The 27,991-nt window shown below is 52.2% G+C and overlaps 1 protein-coding gene and 1 pseudogene across 1 annotated transcript; one reads left to right on the plus strand and one right to left on the minus strand.

The window, feature by feature from the left end:
• Positions 1-27,991, plus strand: part of LOC141725819 (uncharacterized) — a 65,381-nt pseudogene that overhangs the window by 12,421 nt on the left and 24,969 nt on the right.
• LOC141725745 (class II histocompatibility antigen, B-L beta chain-like) lies at positions 2,709-22,718 on the minus strand. Its single transcript, XM_074529778.1, has 7 exons — positions 22,585-22,718; positions 21,849-22,118; positions 20,880-21,164; positions 20,269-20,510; positions 18,955-19,035; positions 17,928-18,044; positions 2,709-2,789 (listed from the first exon to the last, which is right to left on the minus strand). Exons 1-7 carry the CDS (start codon positions 22,667-22,669, stop codon positions 2,709-2,711), a joined length of 1,161 nt encoding a protein of 386 aa, XP_074385879.1. The 5' UTR covers positions 22,670-22,718.

Consider the following 27,991-nt stretch of genomic DNA (forward strand, 5'->3'; position numbering starts at 1 on the left):
TTTAGTATCTACTACAACATTCTCTACGAATACAAAATCACAAATGGTTCTAAAGCATGCACATCTATTGCCTATGTATATAAGGACTGTTTCAGAAATCTTGTTAGGACAAATTTCAAAATGACACATATTTTGCTCTGTGTCTAAACAAATGTCTTGAGCTCTGATTGCATTGATTTCACAGATGAGCCCTTGTTGTTCTCGGACAATACAAGATTCTAAATTGACAGTTTGCCATTTCTCACCTGTGGAGAGCTTTATTAATAGTTGGTTAGCTGAGAAAGGCCATACTGACATAATGCCGCTGGTTAAGCTGAGAGAGGGAAGTCGGCAGTCAGCAAGCTGAAAGGAAAATGTCAGCAATTAGCAATCAGTGACCTTGCTGCAACATGAGGATAGGGAGTAGTGATTATTCCTGAATATCTCCTAAGAATATGTAGAAAGTATCAAAAGTAGAACCATAGGAATGCAGAAGTAGGTGTAGCTGCTGATATGTAACTAACCAATCCTGAGCTCAACTTTTGCAATATGCATGAAGTTCATTACGAACTGTATTTAACCCGCCGTGCTGATCAATTAAATGGGGCCTGTGATGATCAATTGATGTCCTGGTCTCCTTCCTTCGTCAAATGGTGGAGAATGCGGGCAACACTGCGGGCAACGCTGCGGGCAACGCTGCGGCAACGTTGAACCTCTGTCCTTTTTTCTTGGATTAAAAAGAAAAAGGGAACTCGCCACAGTCGAGGAAGTTGGATGAGGGTCCCTGCAGCTGGGACGGTGCCGGATTATAAAAGCACCCTTGAGGATCACAACGGTGACTCAAGCCATCTACGTGCTGCCGGAGCCTGGAGAGCTGCAACAGCGCGCGCTGATTAATAGGTATGGATAGGCAAGCGGCATACGATCTCTTCTCCTCATATTTAGAAAGGCGAGGAGTAAAAGAGATAGATATAAAAAAGGAATTACCGGGGTTATTAGCTTACAGCCATGCTAAAGGTATATTTAGTAACCCGCACACAGTTCATGAGCTATCAGAGTGGAAAAAGTTTGGAGAAATAGTGTTGGATACAATGATAGATGGTGATAAGTCAGCTAAAAAATTCGGGAAGTTATGGCGGGTGGTGTATAATACGTTACTTCAGCAGGTCTCTGAGAGAAAGGCAGCAGAAAGGGCGACAGAAGCTCATAAGAGGAATATAGGATATGGTCGTGAGGATGATCCTTTAGCACCTTCTGTAACTAGGATACTTATGCCTAAGAGTCCCCAGCATAGTGGTGTGGAGGATTTGCCTATAGACATAGTGGAACCGTCTGCACCCCCCTTGTCAGAGGGGGAAGATGAGTCGGATGGGGGAGGTAAGAGCAAAGAAGCTTTGCCTCCGCCGCCGGCTTCAGGCGGGTCGGATGGTGGGGGTGGGAGCAAGCCAGCTTCGCCTCGGCTGCCAGCTTTGCCTCCGCCGCTACCCCCGAGCAGGCCGGCTCTGGTTACAGCTCCAGCGGGGGGGCCGCTTCCCCCGCGTGAGCCAACCTCTGCTTCACCGCCTTCCCCGTGCGAAAACTCGGTGTCTGCACCGAAATGCCGGCAGCATAGCACCCCCAAAGAGCCAGCTCCCATCCCAGGGGCACACCGTGATCTATGGGGGGAAATGGCTAATCAAAGGAGGGATGCTTGGGCTGCTGTGGCAAAAGAAGTAATGCAAATGGGGGATGGCGAGGCAGTGGAAATAGCTTCTAGCCTTGCATGTCCAGTTACGTACATACCACAGTATGATGCACAAGGGAATCTTATGCATAATATAGCAGCATATTCTCCCTTAGATTGGAAGTTGTTAACCCAGCTACGTTCCACGGTTAGTCAGTTTGGAGTAAAAAGTGAACCTGTTAGGCAAATGTTAGATTATCTCTTTAATACTCAGATTTTATGCCCAAATGATTTAAGAGGAATAGTGCGTTTAATATTCACTCAACATCAGCAGTTATTGTTTAATGCACATTGGCAAGCGTTAGTAAATGAATTGGTTGCTGTACAACGGGCTCAGGGAGACCCATTGCATGGGGTAACAGTGGATGAGCTCATGGGCTTAGGGGCATATTTGCGTACAGAGGCACAGATGATATCGGGACCAGATAAGCTTAGAGAGGCTATGCGATTAGTGCGTACAGCAATAGATATGGTTAAAGAGCCAGGAGGGTTACCAGCTTACATGGGCATTAAGCAAGGTAGGGAAGAATCATTTGGAAATTTTATCGATAGGGTAGCTACTGCTTTAGATCGGGCCGGTGTGGCAGATTATCTTAAGGGGGCACTATTGAAGCAGTGTGCCTTGCAAAATAGTAATCCTGCAACCCAAAGAGTGTTAGCTACTTTGGGAGCAAATTGGACCATTGAGGAAGCATTAGAGCGAATGGCATTAGTACCAACGGCTTCGCAGGCATTCATAGTAGAGGCTCTAAAGGAATTAGGATTGGGGTTACAAAAGCAGGCAGAGTCTACTCAGAATCAGGTGTTAGCTGCCCTTGCTCCTCTCCGAAGCGGCTCATTCACGCAAGGAAGTTCAAAGCCATTTATCAAGTGTTACCGGTGCGGCACTGAGGGACACACGCCGAGCCTGCAGAGCAACTGGTATATGGTGTCAACACTGCCGATCCAGCTCCCACAACACCACGGCTTGTAGGCGCCGCTCGGGAAACCATCAGCAGAGCGCGCTTCACGGGGGCCGCACCCAGACACAAGTTGCCGCCATGACATCGGAGACGCCAGCTGCCGCAACATTGCTGCCACCTCCTGTCTGCAACCCGCAACAACAGGGAGCCTCGGTTTGGACTTATCAGATAATACGTGAAAATGCCCCAAATAACCCCAAACAAATGCAAATAACCCCAAAAAAACCAAAAAAAAACCCCACCCAAATTAAACCCAAAAACCCCCGAATGATTTCAAGTACAACAAAAAAAATCCCATATACACCAACATAACTCCCAAGAACCCCAAATAATTCCAAATAAGTCCAAATAAACAGAAATAAACCAAATAAAACCCAAGAAAAACCCCAAATAGTCCATAAATAACCGCAAACAAGCCCTAAATAAACCCAAAGAAACCCCAGTTCCTCCGGTCCCCACCCCAAAACAGATCCCGACCAATCAGAACGCGCAGCACTGATGACGATCCTCTTGCTGGGCACAAACTCAGAGCACTGGGCCCGCTCAGCGATTTTCAGCCAATCAGCGCCCGGCCCGACTCTGACTCATCACTTGCCAGCCACAGACTGAAATAAACAGGGCCAGGAGACTTCTTCTCCTTTTTAATGCCTTTATTAAAAGTGATCAGCTCAGGATTGGGCGGCTCGGCAGGGCTGCAGTCCCTGTCGCGTCTCCCAGGGCAACTTGGAGGAGGAGGATATGCGCAGCTCTGTCCACTAGGGGCAGAGCCGGGGGATCCAGTCTTCGTGGGAGCTTTAAGGCGTAATGTCCCCGTCAGGTGTTGCTTTTGAGCCTCGGCGGCCACCCTGGTCCCGGCGTTGGGACCACTCCCTGCTCAGGGCGAGAGGGGCTCCGAAAGTGTTCAGCATCTCTGCAGGCTCAGCACTCGGCTCCTCACGTCCAGACATCACTTTAGTCTCTCAACTCTTATTTGGCTCGTTGTTTTTGGGGTTTTCTCGTTGCATTTCGAGTCAGGGTCCCACAAAGCATTCTGGACTTTGGAGTCACTTTGCATAACCCCCCCCACCCTCTCAGATGTCTTCCCTATGCTGGAAGAGAGCACAGCCTCGGGGAAGGGCCATCCACCGCACCCAGCCAGGGCTTTTACTAATACAAAAGAGGAGATAAGCCTCCATGACCCGGTATTACAATAACAAAGCACTAAGAACGCTGGCAGAGACAGATTGTGCTGCGTCCCTGTAAGTCTTTCTCACAAAAAAATTATTAACCGAATTTTTGTTCATAACAGTCCCCCCTCTTTTTCTTTGATTGAGCTTAAATTCTTAAGCTCACATCAACTCACAATTTTTTGTTTTGAATCTACTATAAATCTCTTGTGCACTTTGGTAATCATGGTTACTTAACCTTGTTACTTTTCTTGGTTTTTTCAGGTTGGTTTGTACAGCCAATACTGTTTTACTAAAATAGATAAATAAGCATAGTAAAAAGAGCAATCCTCCAAGTCTACACATAGTGAGAAAAACCACCTTTTCCCATACATATTTTCTGAAAATCTCTAAGTTCTCCCACCCACTGGGATCAAGTGTAGGAGTTTGATTTTGATCATTTGCACGTGCCAATCTTTTTATTTCATTTGAAATGTCCCTAATTATTGAATTCTTTATTTTTAATACTGCCTGGAGCCGGATGACTTTGTTCAACACAGATTTTGGGATCCGAACTTGGCTTTTACAATTTTGGATTTTCCTAATTTCTATTTCACTTTCCCAGTTTTGTTTAATTTCTCCCAAATCATTATATATAGGAACTCCCAAACTTGATCCAATTTCTTTGGGTAATAAGAAAATTGGTGTTATCACCCTAGCAATGCAGTTGCCAGATGAAATCAAACTTAGGGGTTTAGAGCTCCCCTGAAATGTGTTCCAAAAGGGGTTTATCTCTTTTCCAGTACACTCACATAAATACTTGTAACAAACAATTCTTACCATTTTCACCATTTCATTGCTTTTTACTAGATCTGCTGAGCTTGTTTCAGCAGCATCACATTCAAAGCACAACCAGGCTTCCTCTATAGGGCACTCTCCCAGGAGTGGCTGCCTAAAAGTGGCAGTATTCTGGGCTATCCAATACACTCTCTTATTTTTCTGATAAAGGACCAATTGGGAGAGGTTAACACAATCAGGGTTAGAACTGATGTGGACTCTAGACAAGGAGCTCACTTCCTCTTCATAGCGGGTTTGGTAGCCTTCACTGCACGGCTCTCCTGGACTCCCCTGAGCACCACCAGCAATCAGAGCCATCATTACTACCCTTCCCAAGAGTCCAGTATGGGTCATCTTGCACAGCCTGCCCACCCGGCCTTGCCTCTTGGGGAATTTTACTGAAGAGAAGCTTTCAAGCTCTTTAGAGTCCCTTCTACCCGCTTCTCTGGTTAAACCTCTCTTGGTCTGTTCCCTACAAATTTTAGTTTCCCCTAGGGGAGTGTTCTGTAGAGGATTAACCTGGAGTCTTTAGAAATATATTGGGGAACTTAAACTAGAATTACTTATTTACAGCCTTAAACTTTTTACTAGCATAATTTACACAAAACAGTTTTGAAACATTTTAAGCAATATTAGAACTCTGATACCAATTTTTCCTATACAGTTCAGTCTTTTTGACTCTTCCTCCTGAGAGTCAACTTTAAATCTCAGTATACTCAGGTGAATTAGTTTGTGTAGCAGATGAATCTTGTCCAGCGCCGGGGAGTGAGAGTGGTGTGGACTCTGGCCCAATGCCAGAGGGAAAAGCTGATGTTGTTTCTGGTCCCGTACCTGGGGGTGAGACTGGCCCTTTTATTCTTGTAATATGAGTCCAACCTTTTTCTTTGGTCCGCACAGCTGAATTAGTGATCAGGAGCACCTGGAAGGGGCCTTCAAATTTAGGCATTAGTGTTCCCGTATTCCATGATTTTATCAAAACCCAGTCTCCTGGGCTAATGTTGTGAACTTTTGTGTCAAGAGGGGAAGTTTGAGGAAGGTATCCTTTCTTTCTAGGTCCTTCCAGAGTTCTTCCAATTATTTCTAACAAATGACACACCCTCTTGTAACAGCTTTAGCCAGGCTATATACACTGGATCTCCTGGTTCTAAAGCTGCTTCTTTGGCTATCTGATCAGCCAGTCGGTTTCCTCTAACTTCAAAACTGTCTCCTCTCTGGTGCCCCTTTATATGGACCCCTGCTATTTCTGTAGAGCTTCTAATACTGATCTAACTAGGTTCTCATGGGCTAAGCTTTTTCCCTTCGAACTTAAATATCCACGTTCTTCCCATATTTTCCCAAATGTGTGAACCGTCCCATACGCATATTGGGAATCCGTATAAATGGTTCCCCGGTCCCCCTCCAGTAAATCCAGTCCCCTTTTCAGGGCATAGATTTCGCAACTTTGGGCTGACCAGTTTGGGGATAATTTCCCTTTTTCTGCAATTTGTAATGTTTCTCCATCTATAATGGCATAACCTGAAGCTCTTTTTCCATTTACTACCCTTGAAGAGCCATCTATGAATAAGCTTTTTCCAGTTGCTAGAGGCTGATCTTCCAAATCTTCTCTTACTTTTGTTTGGAGATAAACCAATTCAAGACAATCATGTTCTAAATTCTCTATAGGCTCTCCCATTAGGAATTGTGCTGGATTGAGGGCATTTGATGTGATAAATTCTAAGTCCTCTGTGTTCATTAGTATTATCTCATATTTTAATATTCTAGCATCGGTTAACCACTGCTGAGCCTTCTGTCTCAGTACTGCCTTAAGATCATAAGGAGTATGCACTTTAATTTTTCCTTGTAAGGTCAATTTTTGAGTCTCCTCTATCAGGATTGCGGTTGCTGCTATGGCTTGTATACAAACTGGCCAGCCTCTAGCCACTGGATCTAACAATTTGGATATGTATGCCACAGGTTTCCTGCACCCTCCCCACTCTTGAGTTAATACTCCATAGGCTATACCTCCTTCGGCACTCACAAACAGGTCAAAGCCCTTCCTGAGGTCTGGTAAGCTTAGGACCGGGGCAGAAGACAGTTTGTTTTTTAAGTTTTCCAATTGTTGATCATCTTCAGCTGTCCAAATTAGGGGTTCTGGATCCACTAGCTTATTGTACAGAAATTTCACACTCTGTGTATATTGATCTAACCATAACTTACAATACCCGAACAAGCCCAGGAGTTTTCTCACATCTCTTTTAGTTTTCGGGGCCGGAAGAGCTAAAATACCTGAAATTCTGTCAGGGCTTAGTTTCTTATACCCTCCCCCTATTATGTGCCCCAAGTATGTTACTTCTGATTGCACAAATTGTAGTTTCCCTTGGGAAACTTTTAGTCCTTTCTCCCCCAGAAAATTCAAAAGCTTAATACTAGTTTGTCTGACCTGATCTTTTTCTTTTCCTGATACCATCAGGTCATCAACATACTGCAGGATCTGCACTTCTTTTTCAGGGACAAATTGTTCCAACAAACTCTCTAAAGCTTGTCCAAAGAGATTTGGGGATTTGGTGAACCCCTGTGGTAATCGGGTCCACCTTAGCTGTTGTCTCCTCTGGGTACTCGGGTCCTCTCATTCAAAGGCAAACCAATCCCTACATTCTGTTGCCTGAGGACACGCCCAGAAAGCATCCTTCAAATCTATAACAGCGAACCAAGCATGTTCTCTTGGAATTCTGCTTAGGAGACTATACGGGTTGGGCACAACTGGATGTCTGGCAATGGTTCTTTTGTTGACTTCCCTTAAATCTTGTACCAGCTTATATTTCCCTTCAGCTTTCTTAACTGCCAGTATAGGGGTATTATGTGGTGACATGCAGGGTTCTAAAATTCCCTCTTGCAACAGTTGTTCAATGACTGTAGCAAGCCCCTTCTTTCCGTCTAGGGAAATTGGATACTGTTTAACCCGTATGGGTGAGGTATCATCCTGCATTTTTATTGTTATCGGTGGAATGTCTAATAAGCCTCTCTTTCCCCCCTCAGCCCATACCTCAGAATTTATCTCTGCAACATCTCCTTGAGATAACTTCATCACTTGTACTACCATCCTCCCTTCCCTTGGGACAATCCCAACCCCCAAATGAACTTACAGATCCCGTCCTAACAAACTTTTTTCTAAGTTAGGCAGATAAAGAAAATTAGCTTTACATTGCCTTGAGTTCCCAATTATTTTCACTTCTTCAATCACTGATGCTCTAAATGGTCTTCCCTCCGCACCCAATACTTCACAAAATTTTCTCCCAATTTCCATACCTTTTGGTATTTTGTTGAGACAGGACTTATCTGCCCCTGTATCAACCAAAAATTCAAATTCCTCATTTAGGGGTCCCACTTCAAAGTTTACCAAGGGCTCTTCTAGATATTGCATCGGGTCCCCTATATTAAAAAGCCCCTGGCACCCCTAGTCCTCCCCCTTAAGAATCCTTCCTAAATTATCTTGTTCCCTGGCTATTGCCTCATCGAGACTGAGCTTTCTACAAAACCTCCTGATGTGTCCTGCCTCCCCACAGTAATAACACTATCGTCCTCTCAAAGGGACTTGAGGTCTCTCAATCCTTCGTGCACCTGCCAGTACTGGCCTGTCTCTGCCTCCTCCTGGTGGTGTACCCGCCCCCCCTGCACTTTCCCTAGCTACAGCGACCATGATCTTAGCCTTGGCCTTTGCCTTTTCTTCCTCCCTCCTTAAATACACCTTCAATGCCTCTCTTAATAACTTATTTATGTCCTTTGCTTGCCACTCTTCCATCTTTTCCAGTTTCCTCCTTATATCAGGCCAAGATTTGGTAACAAATTGGACTTTTAGTAGCATTTGACCTTCTGGGGTGTCTGGGTCTATTCTAGAGTACAACTGGAAGTTCTGCTTTAGGCGGTTAAGCCAGGCAGCAGGAGCTTCCTCTTTCTCCTGTGTGCCCTCAAATGCCAATTGGGTGTTAGTTCCTTTGGGAACTGACTCTTTGATCCCCCGTATTATCAAAGACCTATATTCCATCATGGCCTTCTTCCCCTCCTCCTGGTTAGGGTTCCAGCTGGGATCCGTTAGTGGCAATTTCTGTTCACCTGATGGCACCTGGGGTCCTGGACGGTTATCTTTCTCCCAAATTCTTATGCCAGCCACCCTAATCATCTGGACCTCTTCTGGGGAAAATAATATACTCAGGATGGAATTCATCTCCCCCCAAGTGTAGATATTTGGACCTAGAAATTGATCTACTTGGTTAGCTATGCCCACTGGGTCCTCAACTAAATGCCCCAACTCTTTCTTGAATCCTCTCACCTCAGAAGCAGTTAGGGGAGCATTCACAAAGCCAACACCTCCTGCTACTCCTCCCATAGGAACCTCTCTGAGGGGAAAGAGTCTCTCTGCCTTGGAGGTCTTGGATCTGGTGCTACAGTACGGCCCATCTTCAGATGCCAAACTACTTTGAGGGATATCTGGGTTACCCTGAATTTTCTGCCCATCAGCAGGTGTATTTGCTGATAGCTGTTTATTGGGCGAGGAGACATTTGTGCCCCAACTAGGAGGAGGTAAAGGGACAGCAATAGGAGGGGGAGAAGATCTTGAGTGAATATTAAGTGCAGCTGGAGAAGGGGTGGAGAATCCAGCAGGTGGAGTAGGCCCTTGTGGTGGTGCAGAAGGAACTGGAGGGGATACTGGGTTTATCATAGCGGAAGCTGAAGAGGTAGAAGGAGGAGTTTGAGCAGGTGGTAATGAGATGGCAGCCGGGGGAAGAACCGGACCTGCCATTTGAGGTGCTTGAAGAAGAGGATTATAAGGTGGAGGGGCAGAAGGAGGCAGATAATCCAGGGGATCCCATCTTTTACTAGTCCTATCATCCCCTCCTTCATTCCCCTCTTTCTTCCTCTGTACCTTACAAATTCACACCCCTTCATCCCCAACAGCGCTCTTTAACCAGCAGGCTACATACAATAATTGCTCAGGATCAGTATCTCCTCGAGCTGTCAGATAATTATTTAATTGTTGGCACATCCACTTATCCTTTGTCCCACACCAAGGCCATCCTCCTTGTAACTCTAATTCTGGCCACACTTCCATACAATAATGGATCATTTTCGCTTTATCTAATCCCTCCGTGGCCTCTATAGAATCCCATTTTACTAGCAGTTCTCCTAAGGGACTATTGGGAGGTATGTCCCTCAGCCTCTTGCCGGTCTTTTTACTATTACACCCTCCCATTTTACAGGTCTGAACAGTAAAAAATCCCAAAGGTGCCTTTACTGACCGGTAATTTCAAAAAGAACCTTCTTTGAGGAGCTTCAGCCTCCTCCACTGAAACTTCAAATTTCTGCCTGATGCTCAGGACTTTATACTGAAACAACTGCCCAATCTCTTGATTGCCCAACTTTCCCCACGTCAGGTCTTACATCTATCGGGACTTGAACACACGAAACCTCGGCCTAAGAATCCGGGTCCTCAACTAAGTGCCTGACTCCCTCAGTCAGGAAAAACAACTGCCTGATTTTTAGTTTGCCTAACCCGCCAATTTTTAGGCTTCGCCGTATCAGGACTTAAAAGCAAACCACAGCCTCCTTCGCTGGGGTTTGTGCCTGGCTCCTGCGCCAGGACTTACTTTTGCCTGCAGGGCTTGTGAGCTACCCGAATCCTTCTCGGGACTGACAAAATCTTACGCGGATCCTTCTTGAGACTTACAAATGCTACCCGAATCCTTCTTGGGACTGACAAATCTGCCTGACTTCCCTCTGTCAGGGCCTATTTTGGGTGCGTGCCACTCATACAAATATTCCCTCCGCACGCCCGGAGGGGGGGGGGCCCTTTATTCCCCCTTGGGAGACGACTCACTCACGCTAATTCCAAGCACCGCCCCATGTTCCCGGCCGGCTCCTTCGCAGGAGTCCGGAAACGCGGTACTGAGAGGTCCGCTCTCACTTCGAAGGTCCGGCTGCCGGCCTTCATCTCATTCACACACACATGCGCACGTCTCCCGCTCCCGCCACCGGCGTTCTCACCAATCCGGTGCTCCGGTGCTCCGGTGCTCCTCGGTGTCGTTGCTCCTGAGCCGATCCCTCTGATCCTGGTAGCCAGCTGTCCTGAAGTCCAAGATGGCCAGTCTTGAATCTTCTTGCGGCGTGGCTACCCCGGACGAGCGCCCCCAGCTGAAATAAACAGGGCCAGGAGACTTCTTCTCCTTTTTAATGCCTTTATTAAAAGTGATCAGCTCAGGATTGGGCGGCTCAGCAGGGCTGCAGTCCCTGTCACGTCTCCCAGGGCGACTCAGAGGAGGAGGATATGCGCAGCTCTGTCCACTAGGGGCAGAGCCGGGGATCCAGTCCTCGTGGGAGCCTTTAGGGCGTGGTGTCCCCCGTCAGATGTTGATCCTTTGAACTTCTCAGATGGCTGGTCCCGGCGTTGGGACAACTCTTTGCTCAGGGCGAGAGGGGCTCCGCATCTCTGCAGGCTCAGCACTTGGCTCCTCATGTCCAGACACCACTTTAGTCTCTCAATTCTTATTTGGCTCGTTGTTTTCGGGGTTTTCTCGTTGCATTTCGAGTCGTGGTCCCACAAAGCATTCTGGACTTTGGAGTCACTTTGCATAACCACCCCCACCCTCTCAGGTGTCTTCCCTATGCTGGAAGAGAGCACAGCCTCGGGGAAGGGCAATCTACCGCACCCAGCCAGGGCTTTTACTAATACAAAAGAGGAGATAAGCCTCCATGACCCGGTATTACAATAACAAAGCACTAAGAACCCTGCCAGAGACAGAGACCTGGCTGCGTCCCTGTAACTCTTTCTCACAAAAAGTATTAACTGATTTTTTGTTCATAACAGCATGGAATGATTTTCTCTGCACAGCCGGGCTATTTGTGAAAGAAATTATCTCTGTTGCACATCCTGGCCAGAACCAAGGAATGCTTTGACTCTCTAACACTAAAGAGATTCTTGGAGAGTTTTTGTTTTCCCTGCCAGTTTAAGAGACAAAATTATAACATGAGAAAAATTTTTCTTAATATTCCCACTTTATATTGTCAGATAGGTTTGGGATAGAAGTGCAAAAATCAATTTTTGGTGGGGGTTTTTCCATGTTTGCCTTTATATCACATTTTGCAAAATTGAAAAGCTTTAACCATAGTACTTTAAACTCATAATACTTGTAACTGTTAAATAGTTCATACTTTTTTTAAAAAAAGCAGATCCCGGTGGGGGGGGGCACATGTGACTCACCAGATGGCTGCCCTGGAAGAGAAGCTCCATTCCAGGCACCCAGCAGAGGAGCTTTAGAAATGCAAATGAACACTGCTGGGCAAAGTGTGGACAATGCACCTGGGTCTCTTGCCTGGGGCAGGAATTGGGCTGATTCCCTCTGCCCCTCACCCCAAGCTCTGCCTGCTGGCACTGATGGAATTTGCACAGCTCAAGGCAGGGCCCAGGGGGAGGATATCTGACCCTGCAACACAAACGGGTGAAACTGCAAAGGGAAACAGCAAATGGACAATGTTGGGAAAACTTCACTATAAATAAGTGGGGGGAGTCATCCCTCTGCCCACTCCAACATGTGCTGGCACTGTCTGTGTTATATAGGTTATATTAGAGCAGTGGGGGTTTTTTGCTAGCAAAAATTCAAGGAAATCAGTTGGGAATCCAAGGATTTGATGATTTAGTTAGACAAAAGAAGTCAATTGATGCAGCCCTGGCTGGAGAGAGCGGCCCAAAATGGGGAAAAGCTGAAAGGCTACCAGAACAAATCCTACAACACCATGGACCAGGCCCTGGGAACCCGAACCAATTCATATCAGGAGCCACAGAACCCATTTCTCATTTCAATGGCATCATTAGATTACAAGCTGCCCTCGCAATAACCAACCAGACAGCTCCAGGTCCTGACCTTCCTGCCGACCAATCCACTGAAATGAGGAACACAACACTTAACCATGGGATGGGATCAGATCATCTGTTAGCAGAAAAAAGAGGAGTTTGTGGAAAATTAAATGACTCAAACTGCTGTTGGCAAAGAGATGACAAAGGAAAAGTGATGAAACAGATAGCAAAGCAAACAAGAAAGCAGCTCATGTATTGCTCCAAACGTGGAAAGGATGGGAATGGGACACGCTTTTGTGGCTCCCTGGCAGACCATGGGTTAAACGAATGCTGTTTCTCCTCTGCAGTGCTACAGCAACTCTCATCTTTTCACCATGCTCCACACCTTGAGAGTGCAGCTCATTCAGCAGGGAAGCAAGGGGATGCAGGCGGCAGCCGGGCCTCCTGATCCAGAAACGACTACAAAAGGAAAGGTAATGGGGCACAGAGAAGAATCCCAAAACCAAGGAAGACTCTGTAAGGAAAAAAGAGAAAAAAATCTGATAATAAAAAGAAAATAAAATAAAAAAGAAAAAACATTCACTGAGTGAATCTGCCTGGAGATTGGGTCAGGGACTCATAGATAAGGAAGGGAGAAACCATCAGTTTCAACAAATGTTGGTATTTAACAGGGACTGCTGCTCACAGAAAGTCCCGCTAAAATTCCTAAACTTCAGGAATTTTATACTTCAGGAGAACAAAGACTTAACAGAGCCATGAAAATCAACTGTTATACAAAAGTGGGGGTGAACATTAACGAGGACATGCAGTTTGCGGATCGGGAGGTCTGAACCTTCCAAGCACCTCAGCCAGGGGGCAAAGGGAGAGGGAGATGAGGCTGGGAAAGTGAGGATAAAAAGGAGGCTGCGAATTACAACAATGGCAGAGAGTGTACGGCAAATGCCCCACGGCCTCTCCCTCTGCTCAGCAATAAAGTCACTTTTACAGGACTCCTCTGTCTCCTCTGGGCACAGAAACCTCCAGCCACGCGAATTTCCCCACACAGCCCCGGGCACGGGGCAGCCCCCTCTGTCCCAGCCACAGCAACTGGGCCGAGCCAGCGCTGCTCCGGCAGCGGCTCCTGCCGAGGCAGCGGCCGCAAGGAGACCGCGGGCAGCCGCTCCCGCAGCGCCCTCACGCCAGCGGCAACACGGGCCGGACACGGCACAACGAACCCGCCCGAGCCCCCTGCCGCCCCCGAGGCCCGCAGCCAGCCCCGAGCCCCCGCACAACCCAGCGCGGCTCCCACCTGCGCTGCGGCCGCCTCCGAGCTCCGCCGCTGCCTCACCGCGCTCGGGCCGCCGCCGCCGCTCCCAGGACCGCAAACACGCTCCCCGACAATTGCGCCGCTGCCTGGCCACGGCCACCCTCAACCCGCCACCGGGACCAGGCTCCGCCCCGCTCCCACCAATCAGTGCACCACAACCGCGACTGACGGCACCATCGCCTAATCACAGCTAGGGGCGGGCTCTGCACACGGCACAGCCCCGCCCCACGTTCTCAGGGTTCCCCGGGCTCCGTGAGGGCAGAGCCGGAGCTGAGGAACAGCGCTGGAACGGGCCCGGGCCCGAGGGGGATTGAGCTGAAAACACAAACAAACTTTTCCGCAGCTCCCGCCACGGCTTTCCCGCCACTGCAGTTCCGGTGGCTCCGGTTCAGCGGGAAGCCCTGGACCCTCACTTCTCCTACCCATAATTAGGAGCATCAGTGCATCGCTTTGATTTCCCCCAAAAAGAGAAAACCGCCCCAAAGCCCTGTGGATGTATGGGGGAGGGAAGAGATTTCTGGCAAAAACTTCCAAAACTCAGAGCAGGATAATGGGAAGTAAGTGAAGACCCTTACATCCAGCTTTCCTCCAGGCCTCCCTCCTCCCGGCTGCACCTCCTACCCCGGCAGTGCCGCAGACAGGGAATGGGGCCGGGCACAGTTCATGCCCTGGGGCTTCTCCCTCTGCTCAGGGACAGGAGTCGCTCCCCTGCTGCATCCTGGGCTCTCTCCCACCAGAGACTTCTCCAGGAACTTCAAGCTGAGTCCATCCCACGGGGCACAGCCCCCTCCAAGTTCTGCAGCGTGGGTCACTGTGCCCCGGGGTCAGTCCTGCCAGGACAGGCTGCTCCAGCACAGCCCTCTGGCCACGGGGTCACAGCCTCCTCTCAGGCATCGCCATGCTCAGCGTGGCTGCTCCCGGGTTTGCAGGGGGATCTCTGCATCCCCATGGATCTTCGCATCTGGCACTGGCGTATTTGGAGGCACCAGGAACAGGCTGAGCTCTGCCTGAAGCTCTACTCATATTCCCCACACCCTTCCCATCACAGGGAGGGTTTTACCTCCTCACAGCTCCCCGGGCTGTGTTTGCAGTCCCTCCTCGTGTGGGATCTCTGGGCCTTTTCCTCCCCATTGGATTCTTGTGCCATGGAGCCGTTCCAAATGGCCTCTTCCACGAGGTTCTGTGGCAGGGATTTGTTCTCCCTGGTCTCTGTCCGCAGCTCAGTGCCTGGGGGAGGAAGGACAAGGAGAGAAAGAGACAGGGAGAAGGGAAAAGGAGAAGGGAGGAGGAAAGGAAGGAACAAGGGAGGAAGGAGATGGGAAAGGAACGAGGATGGATGTAGGACAGAATGAGGAGAAGAAGGAGGGCGGACAAGGAGAAGATGGGATTTGCCTCCATGCCAGAGGGAAGGAGAAGGAGATCCCCCCAGTCCATCCCTGGCAGGATGGCGTTGGCAGTGAGGCTGTCCTGCAGCGATGCTGGGCTGGGAGATGGAGCAGCAGAGAGGGGAAAGGGGCAGTGATTCCTCCTGCCCTGCCTGGCTGTCCCAGCCTGGAGCGTCCTGGCGCTGCCGAGGCCCTTGGAGCGTCCGGCACTCCGGAACCCGAAGCTCACGGCTGCTTTATAAAGCTGACAAAGTCGGCAGGATGGGTCTGGGTATGATCTGCAGCAAACTGGGTTTATTGGTACAGGAACAGGGGACACAGCTGAGCAGGGCCCAGGGACAAAGACAGGGTGCAAGCTGAGGGCACAGGGGGTTTTTATATGGGGTAGTGAGGGTGGAGCTGAGGGTCAGGGTCCAATGGATATGGGGGAAAATGGTGCAAAGGAGGAGTTAAGGGTCAGGTCAGCTAATGGGGAAACAGGGGCAGAGGAATGCAGTAAATTAGGGCCAATGGAGGGACAGAGAGGGAGAACATTCTAGGGAAAAACCAAAGATTGGTAATAGGGTTTTAACCAGGGTAATTAGGCCAATGGGGTAACATAACTTTCCATAAATCAGCATGTGCCTGCAAAGATCTATGGGAGAAGCAAGCTTCTCACCATAACCTTGAAATCTATTCTTCTTATTGGAGACCAGTCCCCCAAGGGTGGGAGATTGAGACTACCATGGGCCTCCACACCAGTGCATCTTCCTTTTCCTTGCAGCCTCCTTCTCCTCCATCCAGACAAAGTTTAGGATCAACAAATCCTGGCTTTGGGGGAAGAACAAGGGGTGAGCACCTTGGGTTTTGTGAGAAAGGAGCCTCACTCTTTAGAATTTTTGAAAGTTTATTAAGGAGTAATAAGGGATAAATCAGTAACAGCGCTGGGTGCTTGGCGATGGCCAGAGGCACACCGGTTAACCACAGCAACTCTTCTTGTCTAGTTTTTTCATTGTATTGTTCAAATACATATTCATAATGGTTATACACATTCAAACATTTCTCTGAACTCGTTTACATGTTCCAGGAATTCTTTAGGTTGGTGTGACCCCCAACTCACCCTTTTAGAGCACATGCTGGAATCGTGGATTGCTGTTTTGAGGGTTGTGTGTCACTCCCTCACAAGGGCCCCTGTTCTGTGATTTCAGCAGGTGACAGTTATTGACAGTGGAAGGGTCAGGGGCAGGGGTCCTCATCACATCCCTTCCTTAAATGTTGTCTGACCATGCAGAGGGTTTTAGCTATTTCCACAAGTACTTGAAATGAACATTAGCTATTTCACAAAAATCTCTGAAGTGTTATTGTCAGTTATTTACAAAAATAAAAGCATTAATTATTATTTCACAACTGCAGCTACTTCTGCAATAGTTAACATTCTAATGCACAACACATGGCATCCACTTTAATATTTTGCAAAAGACAAAACGATAATGTATGTTTTTCACACTCTCCACAAACTCAAATATCATCCATAAATGACGTTCTGAGAATATGAGCTACACAGGGGCCAGGGCATTGGCCACAAAAAACTGACAAATTTTACTAGAGCAAAAGAAGTTAAAAGTGATTACAAACTGTACTCTATCAAAATCCGTGTGATTAAGAATATTTTGCAGAAGTCAGTACATAATAGCAAAAGCCAACACTACCCAGTTATTTATAACAAACCCAGGGCAGGTTTTTCCCTTGCATGGAGCACTTGGGCCTTCCCCGGGCCCCTTCTGCCCTCGTGCAGAGCCGGTGGCATTTTCCAGCACACCCAGTTTGTAACCAAGAGCCGGGTGCAGCCGAGAAGGCTCCAAGCGCCTCCTTCCAGGCTGACTCTGCAGGTGCCGAGGCTGCTCTGGGCTCTGCCAGGGCTCTGCTGGGGCTCAGCTCTGGGCCAGGCTGGGCCCGCTCTCCCCTCACATTGCTCCGGGCAGCTGAGGCACAGTGGGAGAAGGAAGGGACACGGCAAGGCAGTTGAGGGTTAAGAGAGTTTTTATTCAAACAACTGCCATAACGAATAGGCTGTCCTAACTACCATAAACTACCAATGCTAACTACCATAATCAACTACAGTGCTAACTACCATAAGTAACTACCCATGCTCACTACCATAACTAACCAGTTGTCCTGACTACTATAACTGAAAGCTGTTCTCAAGGGCTTCATCTCCTCTGCTGCTCCCTCAATTGTTTCGCTGCAGTGATCAGAGGGGTCAGGCTGGAGAGAGGCTTGGCTGATGATAAAAATGGGTGCTGCCCAAAGGATAAAAAGGAAAGAAATGAACTGTTACTTTCCAGAGTCAAGTTCCTCACAGGAACTTGAGGAACTTGACTCTGTTGCAAAAGGACAAAGGGAAATGCTTTGAAACTCGGGAGAGGGAAGCAGGCTCAGATTGGATCTAAGGAAGAATTTTTTAACCAGCAGAGTGGGGAAACACTGACAGAAGGTGCCCAGAGATGTGGGAGGTGCCTCCTCCCTGGAAACATCCAAGCTCAGGTCAGGCAGGGCTCTGGGCCCCCTGAGCTGCCTGAAGATGTCCCTGCTCGCTGTGGGGCACCAGGCCCAGATGAGCTCCAAAGGAGCCTGCCAAGCCACAGCAGGCGACGATTCTGCTTGCTCTGCATGTGGAACGCAGCCAGACTGGAGACTGTTGGAGGGGGCCCACAAGAAAACCCTTCCCTGGCGCTGCTGCTTCCCCTGCAGCCCCTTGCCCTCACCTGCAGCAGCTCCTGGGCAGCCCAGCGCCGCTCCTCGTCCGCCTCCAGGCTGCACTCGAGGCAGTCCCGCAGCAGAGCCGACAGGCGCCGGGGCTGCTGCAGCTGCGGGCTCCCGTTCTGCCGGATCAGAGCGCGAGCCTGCAGGGAAAGCAAACTCAGCGCTCTGCCAGCTCCCTTCACACCCACACGGGCTCACATCCACCCCGGGGCCTCAGCCCCAGCTCCAGGGGCACTTTCCTCCCTGCCACAGATGCTGCTCACAGCTCATTTTGCTATGCCAGCCAAAAAACCCAAACCCTGGGGCTGCCACAGCCACTGCAACATCCAAATGATCTCACCTTGAGAGCCAGTTGCATTGGCTGACTCTGTCAGTAGGAACCTCCATCAGAAATAACACATTTTGCTTCTCCAAATGTTGGCACCAGCTTTACAGGCCATTTTCCAGAGTCAGTGTGGTCTGCCTGTGGTATTTCAGAGGATTCTTACTTCAAGTGCATCTCTGCAGTGCCACTGACACTCAAGTAAATGCATTCCTGATGCCCCATCCCAGAAACTGCCAGGCAAGAAACAGGAGTTTTGTGATGCTGAAAGCTCAGGCTTGGTAACACAGAGAAAGTAGCTTGGACTAGGAAAGAGATATGTTAGACTATGGGGATGTTAAACAATCATCTTTATGTTTTCAACAAGTTTCCCAGTGAGAAGAATCAGGGGGAAGATCATCTCACAAAACCATTTTAGAAACTTCTGCAGAAAACTTGTTGGGTTTAGGGGTGGGATGTGGGGTTGGTGTGGGGTTTTCTTGCAAGGTAACATTAGAGCTGATGCACTTGCTTCACATTTTCCGGTCATCCTCACAGCCAGAAGAGCGGCAACAACATAAATCCCAAAGAAAATTGTTGCTGGAGATTGCAGAATCTTCGTCTGTGCTGAGGCTGGAGTCCTCTGGGAATTCCCTTCCCATGTGCAGAAACCTCCAGCTGCTGCTCCCAGTGCAGGGTCCCCCCTGTGCTCACAGGCCTCTGCAGCCACTGCAGAATTTGCCTCTTACCATGGCCGCCATTTCCCTGAAGTAAGGAGGTTCTCCTTCCACCATCTCTATGGTCACAGTGCCAAAGGCCCAGACGTCCACCTTGGGGCCATAAGGAGATCTGGTCACAACTTCTGGGGCCATCTGTCACAGACATCTTTTGTGAAAAATCCTTTCTTTAGGACTTTTCCCCCTTCTGGGAAGCTGAGGCCCCAGAAGAAGAATGTAAACAGTGGTGCTCTGCTGATGTGAAATGTAACAGGTGCACCTGTGATTGGCCCATGTTCCATGTTTACAATTAAGGCCCAATCAAAGACCAATCTTTCTCTGGGACAGATCAGAGAAAGCTCTCTATTCCTTTTAGTATAGTCTTAATGTATTATATATCATAAAATAATAAATCCAGCCTTCTGATCATGAAGTTAAGCCCCTCATCTATCTCTTCACCCCTGAAGACCCTTGCAAAGCCTGGTAACAGCCATCCAGTGAGCAGTGCCCACCATGGAGCTGCGCTGGTCCTGCTCAGGGCTGAGCTGAGCGCTGAGGCCAAAATCAGCTGAGGACAGAAACAAACCCTGTCAAAGGCAGCTGGAATGAGGAAACCAAGCACCAAGATTCCCCACTCTCAGTCTGAGAGTGCAGTAGTAAAGTCAGCTGGAAAAGCTCTCAGGGCAGTAGCCAAGGGAAGATGGAACTGGACCCTTCAAGAAACCATTGAGGAAGGGGCGGGGGATGTGAGAGAGAAGAGGGGAAGGAGGCGGGAGGAGGAACGAGGAGGAGCGGGAGGAGCGACTGAACCGGGAGAGGAGAGGTGGGAGGAAGAGGAGGGGGAGATGAGGAGAGGAGCAGAAACAAGAAAAGTAGCGGGGACCCCCCGGCCTTCATCGAGGTGTCCACGGGGGGGCCAGGAAGATGTGGAACCCCCAGCCAGGTGTGGGGGTTCTGACCCCCACACGGGGGGCTCTGACCCTTGGGGTCACCCGGGATTATCCAGCGTGGATCCTCCCACGGGAGATGGAGATGGAGCAGCGCACGGAGCTCGTCCCGCACCGGGCACTGCGGGATCCGCGGGCAGCGACCCCTCCCCCCGGGCCCAGCCCCCACCCTTTGTCCCCCTCCCTTTGCCCAAATCCGTCCCATCGCCCGCCCCCCCAAACCCCTCCCCATCGTCCCCCCAATAAACGGCCCCGGGCCCAACTGGGAAGCTTTATTGGGAGCACTGGGAGCAGGCACTGGGCGGGGGCAGAGCGCCAGCGGGGCTGGGGGGACACGGGACCCCCCAAGAATCAGCGGAGCGGGGACGGAGCGGGGGGTCCCGGCCGGGCCCGAGCACACGGGGAGGGGCTGCGGCCGCCGCCGGCTCAGGAGCTCTGTGGGCACAGAAAAGGGGGTGACACCGGGCTGGGGGCCCCGGCGAGAGCGCACACGCTCCGCCACGGCGGAGACGCCACCCCCGGCACCCGCCCTGACCTTCTTGCGCAGGGAGAAGCCGAGCCCCAGCGCCAGGAAGACGAAGCCCAAGACGAAGCCCCCAATCCCCATCAATATCTTGATGCGGGCGGCGTCCGGCGGCATCTCTGGGGGGTCCGCAGGGCTCAGCCCCCCAAAACCTCTCACCGACACCGCGAGCCTCTCCCAGCGCCCCCTCCAGGCTCATTCCAGTCCCTCCCAGTCGCATCCAGCATCCTCTAAACCCCCTACCCTTTGCACCCAGCGCCCCCAAACTCCCTCCCAGGCACACCCAGCACCCCCAAAGTCGCTCCCAGTGCCCACCAGGACCCCCCCAGCCCCACCCCACCCTCCCCAGCATCCCCCAAACCCCTGCCCAGCCCTTGCCCAGCCCCCAGCCCCTCTCCCAGCTCCAGCCTGGCTCTCTCCAGCTCCCTCCCAGTGCCTCCCAGCACAGCCCAGTGGCTCCGCCAGCGCCCCCAGGGGCTCCCCCGTACCCCAGTGCCGCCTCAGGGGCTGCTCCAGGCTGACGTGCTCCACCTGGCAGCTGTAGCTGAGCCCGCGCCGGGTGGGGGTTTCCAGCAGCACCAGCAGCTGGTAGGTCCAGTCCTCGTTGGGAACCACGTCGGTGGCCACCACGTGCTCCGAGAGCTCCTGCTGGCCCTGGAACCACCTCACCTGGATGGCAGCAGGGTAGAAATCCATCACGGAGCAGAGCAGGCGGTCGGGGCCGGGCTGGGAGCTCGAGGGGGGAACCAGCGAGATGGACACGCTGGGGGGCACTGGGAGAGACAGAGAGAGCGGGGACACACTGGGATCAGCTGGGGGGCACTGGGAGAGAGAAAGGAGGGCTGGGAATGGACTGAAATGGACTCGGAGTGACAGGGAATGGATTGGGGAATGTGGTGGGAGGGATTGGGGATGGGCTCGTATGGATTGGGAATGTGCTCGGAGGGAGTGGGAGAGACTGGGAGGGAGTTGGGTGACACAGAGAGATGGGAAGGAATGGGGGAACTGGGAGAGAGGGTGGAGTTCTAAGAGTGAACTGTGAATGAACTGGGAAGAGACTGGGAATGGACTGGGAGAGACTGGGGAGGAACTGGGCATGGTCTTGGAGGGACTGGAATGGCACTGGGAGGGATCTTGGTGGCACTGGGAGGAACCGGGAATAAAGTGCGCGGCACTGGGAGGCCGAGTCCGGCGCGAGGCACTCCGTGCTGCGGGTCTGCCTGGAAACAGATGAGTCATAACATGATACGATCTCATTGGTTGCCAAGCGTCAACTTTACGGGTCGCTGAAATGGACGCGCGGGGGGGCACCGGGAGGGACTGGGAGGATCTGGAGACCCCGGGGGTCGGCACAAGGAGGGCTGAGGGCTCTGGGCCGATGCCCAGGGAGATTTTGAGGGGCTCCAGGGTTACTGGCAGGGCAGGCCCCGAGGGGACGCACTCTCCGTCGTGCTCACCTCGGCGCTCCGTGATGAACGGGGTAAAATTCTTGTACCAGCACCGGCAGAACCAGTCAACCGCAGTCCGTCTGTCCTCCATGAATACCGCGTTGCTGTTCCAGCGCTTGGCCAACTTCTCCCCATAGCGGGTGAACCCCACAAAGTGCCCCACGTCGCTGTCGAACATTATGAACTGATCCCGGTTGTAGATGGATCTCTGGACGTACTTCACCTTCTCCGTGCCGTTAATGAAGTAACACTCGGACTTTGTCATCCTCTGGAACACCCCTGAGTGTGCAGGACACAGGTCAGGGGGTGCCAACCCACCACCCTCTCCCAGCATCCCCAGAGCTCCGGGCCCACCCCGGATCCCCACTCCACACAACCTGCGCCCCTCGGCCGCCATGGGACCCTCCTGCCCGCGCTGCCGCTTCCTCTTTGCCGCCCTTCCCCCATTTCCCCTTCCACATCGTCTCCCCTCCCACCTCCGGCCGCTCCCCAAATCACTTCTGGGGTCCCATTTCCCGATTTTCCCACAAATTTCCCAATCCCCAGCCCCGTCCCGCTCAGATATGGTGTCCCACCTCCGCTTTTGCCCCTTCCCCACCCTCTCCCACCGCTCCCTCTCCTCCCCCCACACCTCAGGCCCTCCCGCTCTCCCTTAGGGGGTCCCCTCCTCCTCCCCCTCCATTCCGGGTTCCCCCCTTCTCCCCCTTCTCCCCCCCTGTCCCAGCGCCTCCCGCCTCCCGCTCACCCGAGAGCTCCGCGCCCGCAGCCGGGGGGGCTCCCAGCACCACCAGTGCCACCAGCAGGGCCCCAGCTGTCGCCCCTCGCCCCATGGCCGGGGCCGGGCAGGGAGCAGCAGCCCCAAAGCAGCCGCGCTGCGCTGGGAGCGCCAGTCCGGAGCAGGGCGGGCTCGGCAGCGCCGCGCGCTCTCATTGGCTGCCGCCGCTTCCGGGCAGCGATCGGCCACGGGCTCTGCCCGGCAACCGATGAGGCAATCCAACGCCCCGAGATCTCATTGGCTAAGATGCCGCCTGCCTGCGCTCCCATTGGCTGAGGCGTTTCCGGGACGCTGCAGCCCCGGAGGGGTTTTTTTTGGGCAGGGGGAACCTTGGGGCGCTGGGCAGGTGGGAGCTCAGGTGAGCCCAGCAATGCGTGCCCAGGTGCGCGGCATCTCAGGGCTGCCCGTGGCGAGCGGTGACGCGGGCCTGATGCCAGGCACCCCCAGAGCCGCTCTGTCCCTACCCCCGCAGCCGCACAGGGACAGAAAATGGAGCCGAGGATTCCTGCGTGGGGACAAGGACCGGGAGAGATCCCGCAGCAAATCCCACATGGGCACAACAGACCCGGCCTGGACACCCGGAGGGAATTTATTACCAACCAAATCACAGCAGCACAAGGAGAAGGGAAAGAAATCTCTCCAACATCTTCCCCCTGCCCAACACGGATCACCCAGAACAGGGGTCACCAGGGCTCTTCCCAACGGGGGTCACCGGAGATCATCCAGTGCAGATCCTCCCTTGGGGGATGGAGCTGGAGCAGCGCATGAAGCTCTTCCCACACTCAGGACACTCGCAGGGCCTCTCCCTGGTGTGGAAGTGCTGGTGAGTGACAATCTCTCAATCCCACCTGAAGCTCTTCTGACATTCCAAACACTCCTAGGGCCCGTCCCCAGTGTGGATCTTGTGGTGCTTGCTGAGGTCGGATGTCCCACTGAAGCCCTTCCCACGTTCCCCACACTCCCAGGGCCTCTCCCCAGTGTGGATGTTCAGGTGTTCCATCAGGCTGGAGCTGGAGCTGAAACCCTTCCCACATTCCAAGCACTTGTCGGGCTTCTCCCTGCCATGAGGCTTCTCCACCAGCTCTGAGCTCTGGCTGCATCTCCGGCCGCCTTCCTGGCTCAGGGGGGCTCTTTCCTCCTCACCCCTCCCTGGGCTGGGTTTGCAGCCCCTCCTCTGAGGGATCTCTGGGGCTTTTCCTCCTCCTCCATCTGGCCACAGCTTGGGAATGACAAACCCTGGTTTGGGGGAAACCAAGGTGGGAGCGCCTTGGAGTAGAGGCTCCTCCAGGCCAGGTCCATCTCTGGAACTCAGCAGGAGTCTTGTGTCCATGAAAAGCTCCACATATCAAGATTTAGCCCGAAAAAAACTCTCCCAGGAGTTCCCTATTGCTCATCTCTCCACTTTTGGGGTTCCAGAAGTTTCCTTTCCTTGAGGTCATGGGGGTCCAATGGTTCCAGGGGTTCTTCATTCTCCGGCGCCCTGCTTAGGGATGATCCAGGGGCTTTTGGGGGTCCATGAGGTCCATTCTACCCTGATGCTCTGCTTTGAGATCCCAGGGATCCCAGGGGTCCCTCCTCTCCAGGCTCCCCCCCTTTCCAGTCTGCTGGGGTCCCCCAGCTCTGGGATCGCCCCTCTCTGCTCTCCACACTCTGGGGCTCCCAGGGGTTCCCCTCCTCTGCTCTCCCGGGGGTCCCCAGGACCAATGTCCTCCCCTGCCCATACTGGGCAGTGGCCACGTGGGCCCCCAAAGATCCCCCAAGGGGCTCAGCTTTGGGCTCCTGCAAGATCCAAACCTACGCACACAGAGAAAAAAACCTCCCAGGGACACCACATGATATTTGGGGCTCAAATCCACAACCTGTGAGCTCCAAACACACCCCAATAAGAAAACCCTCTCAGGGACCCCCCCGATGGATTTGGGATGAGCTCCCCCTCCCCGCTCACCTGCAGGACGAGCTGGGGGCGATGGTCCCGCGGCTGCAGCCACAGGCGGCACTGGAACCTCCTGTTCCTCCTGCTCCTGCTCCTGCTCTTCCTGCTCCTCCTTTTCCTCTCTCCCTCCTCCTCCTCCTCCTTCCTTATCCCACCTCCTCTCCAGTTCCTGCTTTCTGTGTGTTTAGACTGGAGAACCTTGCTTGCATTTAGAACTAGAACAAAGATCCCAGATGGAACAAGGCTCGCTGCTTTTAGTCAGAAGTATCAGTGACTAATGGTCACATTTCCTTTGGTTTGATGCCGTCCTTGTTCCTCCTCAGTGCTCAGGCTGGGCTGTGGGGTGTCCTTGTTTGCTGCATTTTCCCAGTTCCTCTTGCACCCTTTGGGCCATACGCTGTGCCCTGGGAGGGTTCTTTGTGCTCCTTTGTGACACAGGAGAACCTTCCAGGCGGTTTCTGCGTGAGCTGCTGCTGGGATGTCACAGGAACAGCGCCACGTCCCCGTGGTGTTCCCGTTGCTGTGGGACATGGAGGCCTCAGTGCCCAGAGTGGCTCTGGGCTCGCTGCCGGAGGATCCTCCTGCCCGAGGCATTCTCAGCAGCCAGCCCAGCCCTGACGGGTGTCCGTCTGTGCTTGCAGGGCTACAGGCTGCAGACGTGTGCAGCGCAGCCAAAATGATGCAGCACGTGGCTGCTGCAGTTTGCACTCTGTACTCTGTGGCTTATTCGGGGTATTTTTTAATCCACTTGGCATGTAAGTCAAGGTTTTCCCTCGGTGCAGCATCTGTGGCTTTGGGCTTGCTGTGTGCTTTCTGTTCTTCCTCTGCAGCTGAGCTGACTTTGGAACCAAATTGCCATGAAGACACCATTGCTTTGGGAGAGCTCCTGCCAGCAGCTGCAGCTGAAAAAGGGGGTGTCTGCAGCCAGCAGGGCGTGCACAGCATCTGCAATGAGCCCTGGGGGGTTCTGTTCCCTCAAGCAGGGAGTCTGTGCCAGCAGAGCCTGGAACTCCCTCCCTTTGCTGCTCCAGCCAAGACCTGACCCAGCCCAGTATTTTGTGCTGTTCTCTTGCTTGCTGTGGGAAGGGACTGTGGCTCCTGGAGGGATGCTGTGAAAGCAATATGCTCTCTGGGGGTTGCCTTGCTCCGTGGCATTTCCCACCACTGGCAGTTTTTCTCCTAACAGCATCTGGTTCATGTTCCCTCTCCTGTTGCAGGGCACCTCATGTCTGGATTCCGAGCAGCTCCTCCTTCGGTGAGTGGGAAAGGAACCTTTGATATTTGGAATTGTGCAGCAAGGTGTGAGCTCGGCATGTGGCAGCCCAGTGCCAGCCTGGGAGGCTGAAGGAAAGTTCCTGTCAGTGCCTGCAGCAGCAGTAAAGGGATCCCCGGCAGTTTTCTCCTTTTCTGCTGAAGAGCTTTTGAAGAGCTGCAGGTCTGGTTTTGCAGGCAGAGGATTTCTTGCTGGCTTTAGCCATGGTGGAATATCAAATTCCCAACAATAAGTGGCAATGTTGATTTAAGCCCATTGTTAGTTGGAACAGCTCCAAACCCAATTTCTGCTTAGTGCAGCTGGATGTGCAGCTGAGGATAAATAAGGCGATAACTGAGATAGAACTTCCCATCCCTCACGCAGCCATCTGTCCTCAGGGCACAAAAGCAGCACCAGCACCTCCTGGGGCTCCCTGTGCTTCCAAAGAGGAGGCCAAAGAGGAGGAAGGCAGCAGTGAGCTTCCCACTGCTCTGGGGGCCGATGGTGAACTTCCCTCAGTGCCGGGAGATGACAGTGAACTTCCCGCTGCTCTGGGAGATGAGGGCGAACATCCCGCGGTGTGGGAATGCAACAGCGAGGCTCCCGTGGGGTGGGACAAGGACAGGGGACATCTCCCGGCGTGGGACGAGGACGGTGGATGTGCCCTGGTGTGGGACCAGAATGGCCAAGCTCCCATGGAGTGGGATGAGGATGGAGGACATCTCCCAGTGTGGGATGAGGATGGAGGACATCCTGTGTCTTGGGAAGAGGAGAGTGGGAAGTGGACAGTGAGCATCCCTGGGCTTGGAAAGATGATAGAGAAGCTGCAGCATTTTGGGAAGAGGATGGAGAAGCTGCAGCATTTTGGGAAGAGGGTGGAGAACCTCCCTCTGCTTGGGAAGAGGACAATGAAGCTCCCTCCGCTGTGGGATCCTGGGCTGAACATTCTGACAGCAGCACAGCCCTGCAGCCAGAGGGGAGAGGGGAGTGGTGCCTGATGCAGCTGAGTACGTCTGCTCTGTCCCTGGGTGCCCGAGCAGGTGCTGTGTGTGTGTCTGGGCATCGGCTGCACCCAGGGTTGCTCTGCAGCTGAATGTCACCGAGCCATTTATTGTCCTTCCCCAGCTGACACCAAGGGGCTCACGGCCCCAGGGAGTGGGACTGGTTCTGGCTCTGCTGCAAGGCGGTCTCTCACTCTGGGAGGGAGCGTCTTCCACGTTTTTTCTTTCAGGGAACACCGTGAGCAAGGCGGAGCCTGCCCAGAAATACCTGGAAGTGGAGCAGATTGGCCAAGGGTAAGTGCACGGCAGCTGCTTCTGCACAAGCAGGGCTGGGGGTTGTGCTGGTGCAGGATCAAGTGAGGGGTCAGGAGAGCCCAAAGCACCTTCAGGCACTGGGCTACCATCCTGCTGTCTCTCGGCCCTGATCAGAATTGATAACTGTGGTCAGAAGGCACCGTCAAAGGCCCCTGAGGCTGGCAGTGTCCTGCCTGCAGCAAGGAGCAGGACCTGGAAGATCTTCTGTCCCTGGAACTGGATTGCCTAAAAGAGCAACTCACCATCTGGTGACTGTCAGAAAACAGTTCTCAAGAAGATTTCTTTCAAATATTTTCCTTCAAAAAATATCCACTGGTCAGGATTACCAACCTAATGGTTTAGAAACAGAAACCACAGATGAACTAATAAGTGCTCTACTCTAGCACAGGTAGCAGACCCCATACATTCAGTAACAGACACAGAGTTGATGCACTCTGGGGGAAAATGCATCACCTGCCTGATGGCACGGCCCTTGTGGAACCTGCAGGTCTTAGGCAGGAAATGGAAAAGGATGAAATGCATTCTTTTCCAGTTCTTTAGACACCTGTCCGGTTTTCGGCTGTTTGGATGGCCTGGAAAGGCCCAGGGTGGCCCTGGGGCAGCCCGCGCCTCAAAGGAACAGAAGAGGCTTCAGTTCCTCTCTCGGTCTCCGTGTTTACCAATTGTTTATCTAAAAGATTTTCCCTCGGCCCGACAGAGGTCCGCTCAGCAGCCAGCCATGAGCACACTCCCCTCCCCTCCGGGCGGTCACCTATCTTTATACCCAAAGTTGCGTATACAATATTTATCATTTTTCCCCAATACCTTTCACCCTTGTTGCCCAGTGCACTTTTAGTAACAACCAATCTCAAAGTGCCACCATCACCACAGAAGATG

This window comes from Zonotrichia albicollis, chromosome 31, assembly GCF_047830755.1.
Source record: "Zonotrichia albicollis isolate bZonAlb1 chromosome 31, bZonAlb1.hap1, whole genome shotgun sequence".
NCBI lineage: Eukaryota > Metazoa > Chordata > Aves > Passeriformes > Passerellidae > Zonotrichia > Zonotrichia albicollis.

Coding starts and splice junctions, on each gene's coding strand:
- LOC141725745 (XM_074529778.1), bottom strand. CDS start 22,669: ATGGGGCGAGGGGCGACAGCTGGGGCCCTGCTGGTGGCACTGGTGGTG. Junction 19,036..20,268: donor GGCGGCCGCAGCCCCTCCCC/GTGTGCTCGGGC, acceptor TATGGCCCCAAG/GTGGACGTCTGGGCCTTTGG. Junction 2,790..17,927: donor CGGACGAGGAGCGGCGCTGG/GCTGCCCAGGAG, acceptor TGCGGGTTGCAG/ACAGGAGGTGGCAGCAATGT.